The 13,000-nt window shown below is 52.7% G+C and overlaps 1 protein-coding gene across 1 annotated transcript in view; it reads left to right on the top strand.

Annotated features, from left to right (window-relative positions):
• Positions 1 to 386: 386 nt before the first annotated feature.
• LOC140406276 (girdin-like) overlaps positions 387 to 13,000 on the top strand; it is a gene marked incomplete at its 3' end in the record, with an annotated part of 73,868 nt that continues 61,254 nt past the window's right edge. Inside the window, exon 1 of the mRNA XM_072494387.1 lies at positions 387 to 627. Coding sequence (XP_072350488.1) covers positions 517 to 627 — 111 coding nt within the window. The remainder of the gene's footprint in view (positions 628 to 13,000) is intronic.

Below are 13,000 nucleotides of genomic sequence, written 5' to 3'. Positions count from 1 at the left end.
TTGGGGTGTGTTATCAGTGAGGGAGTGTTTAATACAGAGAGAGATATTGGGGTGTGTTATCAGTGAGGGAGTGTTTAATACAGACAGAGATATTGGGGTGTGTTATCAGTGAGGGAGTGTTTAATACAGAGAGAGATATTAGGGTGAGTTATCAGTGAGGGAGTGTTTAATACAGAGATATTGGGGTATTTGTACAGTCTCTAGGGACCTGTTCGGAGATTATTCTCTCCAGCAGGGGGCTCTGCCCCTGCTGTAGCCCCAGAATGTCAGCCTGCGGAAGTTGCACAGTAATTGAGAAAGTGTTTAACCCTGAGTAGGAGTAGATCTGTAGTTGAGGAAGTTTGTGCTGTCCGCCTGACAGTGTGCTCCTCTTCTCTCTGTGCTCTCGCTGGCGATATGGAAGTCTCGAGTCGGGGTTGCAGTCGCTGAAGATGATTCTGTGACCCTTCTTTCACAGTTTTGCTCCACTGCCCTCCCTCCCTCCCTCCTTCCCTCTCTCCCTCTCTCTCTGGGGGGATGGAGCACTGCAGTCGGTCTGTCAGCACTCGGAGGCGCTCCATTCTGAAGAGTGACTCTCAGCTCAGTCACAAGCTGCAAATCTTCATGTCCAGCCCGCTGGCGAACTGGGTGAGTCTGATGTCTGAGTCTGTCTCTGAACAGGTCCTTGCCCTCCCGTCGCTCCACTCTCTTCTTACCTTCCCTTTCTCCCTCCTACCTCTGTCTGCCTCGCTCTCTCTGTCCCCACATTTTCATCTCTCCATTTCTCTGTCTGTTCCCTACTCTCCTTCTCTCGCCACATTTTTCTCCATCTCTCTCTCTCTCTCCACCTCCCTCTCTCCCTTTCTCACTCTGCCCATCTCTCCCATTCCACTCTCCCCATCGCTCCCTTTCTCACTCTCTCCATCTCTCCCTTTCTCACTCTCTCCCTCCATCGGCCTCTCTTCCCATTTCTCTCTCCCCAGCTCTCTCTCCCCAGCTCTCTCTCTTCCCAGCTCTCTTTCTCCATCTCTCCCTCCATCGGTCTCTCTTCCCATTTCTCTCTCCCCATCTCACTCGCTCTCCATCGGTCTAACTTCCCATTTCTCTCTCCCCATTTCTCTCTCCCCATCTCTCTCTCCATCTCTCTCTCTCTCTCCATCTGTCTCTCTCTCCATCTGTCTCTCCATCTGTCTCTCTCCATCTCTCTCTCTCCATCTGTCTCTCTCTCCATCTGTCTCTCCATCTCTCTCTCTCCATCTGTCTCTCTCTCCATCTCTCTCTCCATCTGTCTCTCCCCATCTCTCTCTCCCATCTCTCTCTCCATCTCTCTCTCTCCATCTCTCTCTCCATCGGTCTCTCTCCCCACCCCTCGCTATCTCTTACACGCTCCATCTTCTCCCCCCATTCTTTCTCTCCATCTCTCTCTCTTTCTCTGTCTATTCATCCTTCGCTATTTCTTTCTCTCTTTCTCTCTCTCCCTCTCTATTTCTTTCTCCCTCCCTTTCTCACTGCATTGATCTCTTTCTAGCTCTCTCTCCGTCCCGACGATATCTGCTGTGCATCGGCGTTTGGTCTTCATTTCTCCACCCTGGGTCCGAGCTCCACAGGCACTGGGCCACCAAGACAACAGCTGAGACCCACAACCCTTGTGGGATTTTCCTTTGCGCTCTGTTAGAGAGTTCAGTTCCTGCGGCTGACGTTGGATGAAGTCGGGGCGCGAACGGTCCCACTTCACCCGGGGTTTGTGGATTGCCGCGGACTTGTAATGGAAAAGACAGCTCGCGATTGAACCAATCTGTGCACAGTAAGATCCCGCGAGCAGCAATGTGATAATGACCCAGATCACCCGGTGTTCCTGATTGAGGGATAAATATTGGGCCCCAGGACGGGCCACTGCCTCACGCCCACCCGAGAGGGCAGACAGGGTTTAATAGTGCAACTGACGACACCTCGAACAGTGCGGCACTCCCTCAGTACTGCCACTGCGAGGTGGTCGGCCTGGATTATTATAGATTTCATAGAATTTACAGTGCAGAAGGAGGCCATTCGGCCCATCGAGTCTGCACCGTCTCTTGGAACGAGCAACCTACCCAAGGTCCACACCTCCACCCTAACCCCATAACCCAGTAACCCCACCCAACACTGTGGGCAATTTTGGACACTAAGGGCAATTTAGCGTGGCCAATCCACCTAACCTGCACATCTTTGGACTGTGGGAGGAAACCGGAGCACCCGGAGGAAATCCACGCAGACACGGGGAGGATGTGCAGACTCCGCACAGACAGTGACCCAAGCCGGAATCGAACCCGGGACCCTGGAGCTGTGAAGCAATTGTGCTATCCACAATGCTACCGTGCTGCCCCCATATTATGGACTCAACTCCCTGGAGTGCAGGGAGTTCGAACCCTCAACATTCGGACCCAGAGCTGACAGAGAGGAGAGATAGAGGGAGGAGAGAGAGAGAGAGGGGCGGTTTATTTAAGTCTAATATCATTTTGTAGATGTGCTCATTGATCTCCATGGCCCCAATCAGCTGGCAGCCGGTGTGCTGGTTAATACCCACAGGCCCAAGAGTGGGAGAATCGCTGCTTATTTCACCAAGTGGCCATGATCGCCAAGAAGGTGGCCATCTTGGAACCTGGCCTCTAAGAATCCGGCCTGTAGGCCAACACACATTTACCATTGAAAATTATATTGTTGAAGACTTCCCCAGACGGGCCATTCCTTCTACGGTTATAGGCCCCATTCCCCGCCCCTCTCATCAGCCTCTTTCCTTATTTTGACAGCACTACAGGCCGGAGCCTGAGGCTCTATTAGTCCCATCCCTCGGGCAGCATAAATTCCCATGGGGCCACCGGCCAGGGCTGGTACGACTGCCGGCTGGCCAATTCTGCCGGTCGTTTTGCCCTTTTCTTCAATCAGCGATTGACAGGTCGGGTCTCAGGCGGAGAACGTTCTGGATTTTTTAAAAAAACAGGGCAGTGGAAAAAGCGATTTCGAGACTGAGTAGGAGGCTTGTGGTGAACTGGATGTGGTGTTTATACAGGGCTTTGTCACTGCTCTTACATTCCGTGCGTGTCAGTGTGTGTGTGTGAATGAGAAAGAACAAAGAAATGTACAGCACAGGAACAGGCCCTTCGGCCCTCCAAGCCCGTGCCGACCATGCTACCCGACTAAACTACAATCTTCTACACTTCCTGGGTCCGTATCCCTCTATTCCCATCCTATTCATGTATTTGTCAAGATGCCCCTTAAATGTCACTATCGTCCCTGCTTCCACCACCTCCTCCGGTAGCGAGTTCTAGGCACCCACTACCCTCTGTGTAAAAAAACTTGCCTCGTACATCTACTCTAAACCTTGCCCCTCGCACCTTAAACCTATGCCCCCTAGTAATTGACCCCTCTACCCTGGGGAAAAGCCTCTGACTATCCACTCTGTCTATGCCCCTCATAATTTTGTAGACCTCTATCAGGTCACCCCTCAACCTCCGTCGTTCCAGTGAGAACAAACCGAGTTTATTCAACCGATCCTCATAGCTAATGCCCTCCATACCAGGCAACATCCTGGTAAATCTTTTCTGCACCCTCTCTAAAGCCTCCACCTCCTTCTGGTAGTGTGGCGATCAGAATTGAACACGATACTCCAAGTGTGGCCTAACTAAGGTTCTATGCAGCTGCAACATGATTTGCCAATTCTTATACTCAATGCCCCGGCCAATGAAGGCAAGCATACCGTATGCCTTCTTGATTACCTTCTCCACCTGTGTTGCCCCTTTCAGTGACCTGTGGACCTGTACACCTAGATCTCTCTGACTTTCAATACTCTTGAGGGTTCTACCATTCACTGCATATTCCCTACCTGCATTAGACCTTCCAAAATGCATGACCTCACATTTGTCCGGATTAAACTCCATCTGCCATCTCTCCGCCCAAGTCTCCAAACAATCTAAATCCTGCTGTAACCTCTGACAGTCCTCATCGCTATCCGCAATTCCACCAACCTTTGTGTCGTCTGCAAACTTACTAATCAGACCAGTTAAGTTTTCCTCCAAATCATTTATATATACTACAAACAGCAAAGGTCCCAGCACTGATCCCTGCGGAACACCACTAGTCACAGCCCTCCAATTAGAAAAGCATCCTTCCATTGCTACCCTCTGCCTTCTATGACCTAGCCAGTTCTGTATCCACCTTGCCAGCTCACCCCTGATCCCGTGTGACTTCACCTTTTGTACTAGTCTACCATGAGGGACCTTGTCAATGGCCTTACTGAAGTCCATATAGACAACATCCACTGCCCTACCTGCATCAATCATCTTTGTGGCCTCCTCAAAAAACTCTATCAAGTTAGTGAGACACGACCTCCCCTTCACAAAACCATGCTGCCTCTCACTAATACGTCCATTTGCTTCCAAATGGGAGTAGATCCTGTCTCGAAGAAGTCTCTCCAGTAATTTCCCTACCACTGACGTAAGGCTCACCGGCCTGTAGTTTCCTGGATTATCCTTGCTACCCTTCTTAAACAGAGGAACAACATTGGTATTCTCCAGTCCTCCAGGACATCACCTGAAGACAGTGAGGATCCAAAGATTTCTGTCAAGGCCTCAGCAATTTCCTCTCCAGCCTCCTTCAGTATTCTGGGGTGGATCCCATCAGGCCCTGGGGACTTATCTACCTTAATATTTTTCAAGACGCCCAACACCTCGTCTTTTTGGATCTCAATGTGACCCAGGCTATCTACACACCCTTCTCCAGACTCAACATCTACCAATTCCTTCTCTTTGGTGAATACTGATGCAAAGTATTCATTTAGTACCTCGCCCATTTCCTCTGGCTCCACACATAGATTCCCTTGCCTATCCTTCAGTGGGCCAACCCTTTCCCTGGCTACCCTCTTGCTTTTTATGTACGTGTAAAAAGCCTTGGGATTTTCCTTAACCCTATTTGCCAATGGCTTTTCGTGACCCCTTCTAGCCATCCTGACTCCTTTCTTAAGTTCCTTTCTACTTTCCTTATATTCCACACACGCTTCGTCTGTTCCCAGCCTTCTAGCCCTGACAAATGCCTCCTTTTTCTTTTTGACGAGGCCTACAATATCTCTCGTGATCCAAGGTCCCCGAACATTGCCGTATTTATCCTTGAGCCCACACATTTATACTCCGCCTCCTGGGCGGAGCCAGCAGGCAGGGATCTACCCCCGTACCTGTAGTACAGGGGCCTTACCGTAAGACCCATATATACAACATAATACAACAGTGGTGACTACCACATGTGCCCGCTTCCACCACATCCTCTGGCAGCGCGTTCCAGGCACCCACCACTCTCTGCATTGAAAACCTACCTCGCACATCCCCCTTAAACTTTCCCCTCTCACCTTGAACCTGTGCCCCCTTGTAATCGATACTTCCACCCTTGGAAAAAGCCTCTGACGATCCACCCTGTCTATGCCTCTCATTATTTTGTAGACCTCTATCAGGTCTCCCCTCGGCCTCCGTCTTTCCAGTGAAAACAATCCTAGTTTACTCAACCTCTCCTCATAGCCGCCACCCTCGAGACCAGGCAATATCCCTTCTTCTGCGCTCTCTCCAAATCTTCCGCGTCCTTCTGATAATGTGGTGACCAGAACTGCACGCGATACTCCAAATGCGGCCTAACCAAGGTTTTATCCAGCTGCAACGTCATTTCCCAACACTTGTATTCAATGCCCCAGCTGACGAAGGCAAGCACGCCATGTACCTTTGTAATCACCTTGGCCACCTGTGTTGCCACTTTCCGGGAACTGTGGACCTGCACGCCCAGATCCCTCTGTAACGCTCCTAAGGGTTCTGCCATTTACTGTATGTGGTAGTCGGGTATTAGGGGTATTACGGTACCCAGGTTGATGCTGTAAGATCATTGGTGTGGGAGGTACCTGAGACAGGAAGATCATTGGTGAAGCTGGTTCCGCCTAGTAAGGCGGAGTATAAGAGTCTGTGTCTCCCTAGCAGCCGCATTCTGTACCTGCGCTACTGGGGAACCATCTAGTCCAATAAAGCCTTCAATTGTCATCCAATCTCGCTTCTGGAGTTATTGATCGAGCATCAATTTATTGGACTTGATTTTAAAGGATGGAGCTCCGAATCAAGCCGGAGTGTCTGCAACTCAGCCCCCACGCGGCAAACTCAGCGGCAACCTTCAAACACTGGCTGGCGTGCTTCAAAGGGTATCTCAGGACGGCCACGACTGCACCTACGGAGGACCAGAAACTGCAAGTTCTCAACTCGAGGGTGAGCCCAGAAATCTACACCCTCATCGAAGCTGCGGACGATTTCGAGGCCGCAATGACCCTGCTGAAAGGACACTATATTCGCCCAGTAAACCAGGTCTACGCCCGACATCTGCTAGCGAAGAGGCGACAAATCCCCAGGGGAATTCTACCGTGTGCTCCTGGTGTTAGGTAGGGACTGTGACTGCCCGCAAGTTTCAGCCAGCGACCACACAGAACTTTTGATCCGGGACGCATTCGTTGCAGGTATGCTGTCCTCCCAAATCCACCAGCGGCTGCTAGAAAAAGATACACTAGGCCTCAAGGAGGCACGGGCCCTTGCTAGCTCCCTGGATGTAGCATCCCGAAACGCCCGCGCTTACGTACCCGACTGCGCGGCGGCCCCTTGGGCAGCGTGGAACCCCGATGCATCCCCCATCAAGCTTGTGCTGCGCGACTACCAGGCAACCCCGGGGGGGCCCGCTGCTATTTTTGCGGGCAAGCTAAGCATCCCCAGCAGCTTTGCCCGGCCCGCTCAACCCTCTGCCAAGGACGTGACAGAAAGGGCCACTTTGTGGCGGTATGCCAGGCTCGGGCGGTCGCCGCCGTCTCCGGGGGCGAACCGGGACCGCCACCCCAACTCTCTCCATGAGCCACGTGCGGCCAGCGGGCGCCGCCATCTTCCTGTTCCAGAGCCACGTGCGGGCCCCGGGCGCCGCCATCTTGTTCCCCAGGGACCCCGTGCGACGGATGGATGCCGCCATCTTGCACAACCCCAGCCATGCGCGACCAGTGGGCGCCGCCATCTTGGCTGGAGTCTCAGGACCCCGATTCGGATGACCACACACCGCCCGAGGAAAACCTCCAACTTTTGCCACGGCTTGCGTCGGTGACCCTGGACCAGTCTCGGCCCCGAACGCTCTTGACCGCGACAACGAGCGTGCTCATCAATGGGCACAAAACATCCTGCCTGATCGACTCCGGGAGCACAGAGAGCTTCATACACCCCAACATGGTAAGGAGCTGTTCTCTCCCCATCCACCCAGTTCATCAAAAAATCTCCCTGGCCTCCGGGTCTCACTCGGTAGAGACCAAAGGGTTCTGCGTAGCGAACCTCACGGTCCAGGGAAGAGAATGAAAACATTTCCGTCTCTATGTCCCCCCTCACCTCTGCGCTGCCACGCTCCGAGGGCTAGATTTCCAATTTAAATTTGGCGGCCCCATATCCCCCCATCACTGTCTGCAGCCTCGCGACCCTCGAGGTCGATCCGCCTTCCCTTTTTGCGAACCTCACCCCGGATTGCAAACCCGTCGCCACCAGGAGCAGACGGTATAGCGCCCAGGGCCGGACCTTCATTAGGCCGGAAGTCCAGCGGTTACTGAAGGAAGGTATTATTGAGGCTAGCAACAGTCCCTGGAGAGCTCAAGTAGTGGTTGTAAAGACCGGGGAGAAGCATAGGATGGTCATCGATTATAGTCAGACCATCAACAGGTATACGCAGCTCGATGCGTACCCTCTCCCCCGCATATCTGGGGCGTCATTCTCCGATCCCCCGCCGGGTCGGAGATTGGCCGTTGGCCGCCGTGAATCCCGCCCCCGCCGAAGTCTCCGCTACCGGAGATTGGGCGGGGGCGGGAATCGGGCCGCGCCGGTTGGCGGGACCCCCCGCTGGATTCTCCGGCCCGGATGGGCCGAAGTCCCGCCCAGAAATTGCCTGTCCCGCCGGCGTAAATCAAAGCTGGTATTTACCGGCGGGACCAGGCGGCGTGGGCGGGCTCCGGGGTCCTGGGGGGGGGAGGGGGGGGGGCGCGGGGCGATCTGGCCCCGGGGGGGGTGGTCCCACGGTGGCCTGGCCCGCGATCGAGGCCCACCGATCGGCGGGCGGGCCTGTGCCGTGGGGGCACTCTTTTCCTTCCGCCTTCGCCACGGTCTCCACCATGGCGGAGGCGGAAGAGACCCTCTCCCCTGCGCATGCGCGGGGATGACATCAGCAGCCGCTGACGCTCCCGCGCATGCGTCGCCCGGCGAAGACCTTTCGGCGCCGGCGGAGCGGAAACCACTCCGGCTCGGGCCTAGCTCTCAAGTGAGGGTTTGTCCCCTAAAGGTGCAGAGACTTCCGCACCGTTGGGGCGGCCCGACGCCAGAGTGGTTCCCGCCGCTCCATCACGCAGGGACCCCCCGCCCCGCCGGGTAGGGAAGAATCCCGCCCCTGGTCTTTTCCACGGTGGATCTAAAACCCGCCGACCACCAGCTCCCCATCCGCCCTAGCGACCGCAAATACACTGCATTCGAAGCAGACGGGCGGCTCTACACTTCCGAAGGGTTCCCTTCGGTGTCACAAAAGGAGTCTCGGCCTTCCAACGGGAGATGGACCGAATGGTTGACCGGTACGGTTTGCGGGCCACGTTTCCGTACCTCGATAACGTCACCATCTGCGGCCACGACCAGCAGGACCACGACACCAACCTCCGAAAATTCCTCCATACCGCAAAAGTCCTTAATCTAACCTACAACAAGGATAAGTAAGCGTTCAGCACCGACCGTCTAGCCATCCTCGGCTACGTAGTGCATGATGGAGTTATAGGCCCAGATCCCGAACGCATGCACCCCCTCATGGAGTTTCCCCTCCCCCACTGCTCCAAGGCCCTGAAACGCTGCCTGGGATTTTTTTCATATTATGGCCAGTGGGTCCCCAACTATGCGGACAAGGCCCGCCCACTAATTCAATCCACAATTTTTCCCGTCGGCAGAGGCCCGCCAGGCCTTCAGCCGCATCAAAGCGGACATCGCAAAGGCCACGATGCGCGCAATCGATGAATCCCTTCCCTTCCAAGTCGAGAGCGACGCGTCCGACGTAGCTCTGGCGGCCACCCTCAACCAAGCGGGCAGGCCCGTGGCCTCCTTCTCACGCACCCTCCATGCTTCAGAAATCCGCCACTCCTCAGTTGAAAAGGAGGCCCAGGCCATAGTAGAAGCTGTGCGGCACTGGAGGCATTACCTGGCCGGCAGGAGATTCACGCTCCTCACTGACCAACGGTCGGTTGCTTTCATGTTCGATAATGCACAGCGGGGCAACATAAAGAATGATAAGATCTTACAGGAGAGGATCGAACTCTCCACCTACAACTATGAGTCTTGTATCGTCCCGGGAAGCTAAACGAGCCTCCTGATGCCCTATCCCACGGCACATGTGCCAACGCACAAGTGGACCGTCTCCGGGCCCTCCACGAGGACCTTTGCCACCCGGGGGTCACTCGCTTTTTCCATTTTGTCAAGACCCGCAACCTGCCCTACTCCATCGAGGAGGTCAGGACCGCCACCAGGAATTGCCAAATCTGCGCGGAGTGCAAGCCGCACTTCTACAGGCCAGAGAAAGCGCACCTGATAAAGGCTTCCCGTCCCTTTGAACGCCTCAGTATGGACTTCAAAGGGCCCCTCCCCTCCACCGACCGCAACACGTACTTCCTGAGCGTGATTGACGAGTACTCCCAGTTCGCATTCGCCATTCCCTGCCCCGACATGGCCACAGCCACCGTCGTAAAAGCCCTCCACAGTATCTTTACACTGTTTGGTTTCCCCGCCTACATACACAGTGTTAGGGGTTCCTCCTTTATGAGCGACGAACTGCGTCAATTCCTGCTCAGCAAGGGCATCACCTCGAGCAGGACGACCAGTTACAACCCCCGGGGAAAGGGACAGGTAGAGAGGGTCTCCTGCCCAAGCCCACACCTCCACCCTATCCCCATAATCCAGTTACCCCACCCAACACTAAGGGCAATTTTGGACACTAAGGGCAATTTATCGCGGCCAATCCACCCAACCTGCACATCTTTGGACTGTGGGAGGAAACCGGAGCACCCGGAGGAAACCCACGCAGACACGGGGAGAACGTGCAGACAGACAGTGACCCAAACCGGGAATCGAACCTGGGACCCTGGAGCTGTGAAGCAATTGTGCTAACCACTATGCTACCATGCTGCCCTCATGATGAGGACTCGTCTACTGAGGTAGTATGGGCTGAGGTTAGAAACAGGAAAGGAGAGGTAACCCTGTTAGGGGTTTTCTATAGGCCTCCGAAAAGTTCCAGAGATGTAGAGGAAAGGATTGCAAAGATGATCTGGATAGGAGCGAAAGCAACAGGGTAGTTGTTATGGGGGACTTTAACTTTCCAAATATTGACTGGAAACGCTAGAGTTCGAGTCCTTTAGATGGGTCTGTTTTTGTCCAATGTGTGCAGGAGGGTTTCCTGACACAGTATGTAGATAGGCCAACGAGAGGCGAGGCCATACTGGATTTGGTACTGGGTAATGAACCAGAATAGGTGCTAGATTTGGAGGTAGGTGAGCACTTTAGTGATAGTGACCACAATTCGATTACGTTTACTTTAGTGATGGAAAGATATAGGTATATACCGCAGGGCAAGAGTTATATCTGGGGGAAAGGCAATTATGATGTGATGAGGCAAGACTTAGGATGCATTGGATGGAGAGGAAAACTGCAGGGGACGGGCACAATGGAAATGTGGAACAGCTACTGTGTGTCCTTGATAAGTATGTACCTGTCAGGCAGGGAGGAAGTGGTCGAGCAAGGGAACCGTGGTTTACTAAGGCAGTCGAAACACTTGTCAAGAGGAAGAAGGAGGCTTATGCAAAGGTGAGACATGAAGGTTCAGTTAGGGCGCTCGAGAGTTACAAGTTAGCTAGGAAGGACATAAAGAGAGAGCTAAGAAGAGCCAGGAGGGGACATGAGGAGTCTTTGGCAGGTAGGATCAAGGATAACCCTAAAGCTTTCTATAGATATGTCAGGAATAAACGAATGACTAGGGTAAGAGTAGGGCCAGTCAAGGACAGTAGTGGGAAGTTGTGCTTGGAGTCCGAGGAGATAGGAGAGGTGCTAAATGAATATTTTTCGTCAGTATTCACACAGGAAAAAGACAATGTTGTCGAGGAGAATACTGAGATTCAGGCTACTAGACTAGACTAGACTAGGACTAGACTAAGGAGGAGGTGTTAGCAATTCTGGAAAGTGTGAAATTAGATAAATCCCCTGGGCCGGATGGGATTTATCCTAGGATTCTCTGGGAAGCTAGGGAGGAGATTGCTGAGCCTTTGGCTTTGATCTTTAAGTCATCTTTGTCAACAGGAATAGTGCCAGAAGACTGGAGGATAGCAAATGTTGTCCCCTTATTCAAGAAGGGGAGTAGAGACAACCCCGGTAACTATAGACCAGTGAGCCTTACTTCTGTTGTGGGCAAAATCTTGGAAAGGTTTATAAGAGATAGGATGTATAATCATCTGGAAAGGCTACTGCAGAAAATACGGAGGCATGGGATTCAGGGTGATTTAGCAGTTTGGATCAGAAATTGGCTAGCTGGAAGAAGACAAAGGGTGGTAGTTGATGGGAAATGTTCAGACTGGAGTCCAGTTACTGGTGGTGTACCACAAGTATCTGTTTTGGGGCCACTGCTGTTTGTCATTTTTATAAATGACCTGGAGGAGGGCGTAGAAGGATGGGTGAGTAAATTTGCAGATGACACTAAAGTCGGTGGAGTTGTGGACAGTGCGGAAGAATGTTACAAGTTACAGAGGGACATAGATAAGCTGCAGCGCTGGGCTGAGAGGTGGCAAATGGAGTTTAATGCAGAAAAGTGTGAGGTGATTCATTTTGGAAGGAATAACAGGAAGACAGAGTACTGGGCTAATGGTAAGATTCTTGGCAGTGTGGATGAGCAGAGAGATCTCTGTGTCCATGTACATAGATCCCTGAAAGTTGCCACCCAGGTTGAGAGGGTTGTTAAGAAGGCGTACGGTGTGTTAGCTTTTATTGGTAGAGGGATTGAGTTTCGGTGCCATGAGGTAATGTTGCAGCTGTACAAAACTCTGGTGCGGCCGCATTTGGAGTATTGCGTGCAATTCTGGTCGCCGCATTATAGGAAGGATGTGGAAGCTTTGGAAAGGGTGCAGAGGAGTTTACCAGAATGTTGCCTGGTATGGAGGGAAGATCTTATGATGAAAGGCTGAGGGACATGAGGCTGTTTTCGTTAGAGAGAAGAAGGTTAAGAGGTGACTTAATTGAGGCATACAAGATGATCAGAGGATTGGATAGGGTGGACAGTGAGAGCCTTCTTCCTCGGATGGTGATGTCTAGCACGAGGGGACATAGCTTTAAGTTGAGGGGAGATAGATATAAGACAGATGTCAGAGGTAGGTTCTTTACTCAGAGAGTAGTAAGGGCGTGGAATGCCCTGTCTGCAACAGTAGTGGACTCACCAACACTAAGGGCATTCAAATGGTAATTGGGTTGGATTTGTTTATTGTCACATGTACCGAGGGACAGTGAAAAGTATTTTTCTGCGAGCAGCTCAACAGATCATTAAGTACATGGGGGAAGAAAAGGGAATAAAAGAAAATACATAATAGGGCAACACAACATATACAATGTAACTATATAAGCACTGGCATCGGATGAAGCATACAGGGTGTAGTGTTAATGAGGTCAGTCCATAAGAGGGTCATTTAGGAGTCTGGTGACAGTGGGGAAGAAGCTGTTTTTGAGTCTGTTCGTGCGTGTTCTCAGACTTCTGTATCTCCCGCCCGATGGAAGAAGTTGGAAGAGGGAGTAAGCCGGGTGGGAGGGGTCTTTGATGATGCTGCCCGCTTTCCCCAGGCAGCGGGAGGTGTAGATGGAGTCAATGGATGGGAGGCGGGTTCGTGTGATGGACTGGGCGGTGTTCGCGACTCTCTGCAGTTTCTTGCGGTCCTGGGCCGAGCAGTTGC

This window comes from Scyliorhinus torazame, unplaced genomic scaffold (genome assembly GCF_047496885.1).
Source record: "Scyliorhinus torazame isolate Kashiwa2021f unplaced genomic scaffold, sScyTor2.1 scaffold_401, whole genome shotgun sequence".
In the NCBI taxonomy this organism is placed as follows: Eukaryota; Metazoa; Chordata; class Chondrichthyes; order Carcharhiniformes; family Scyliorhinidae; genus Scyliorhinus; species Scyliorhinus torazame.
This window is presented reverse-complemented; position numbering and strand designations above follow the sequence as displayed.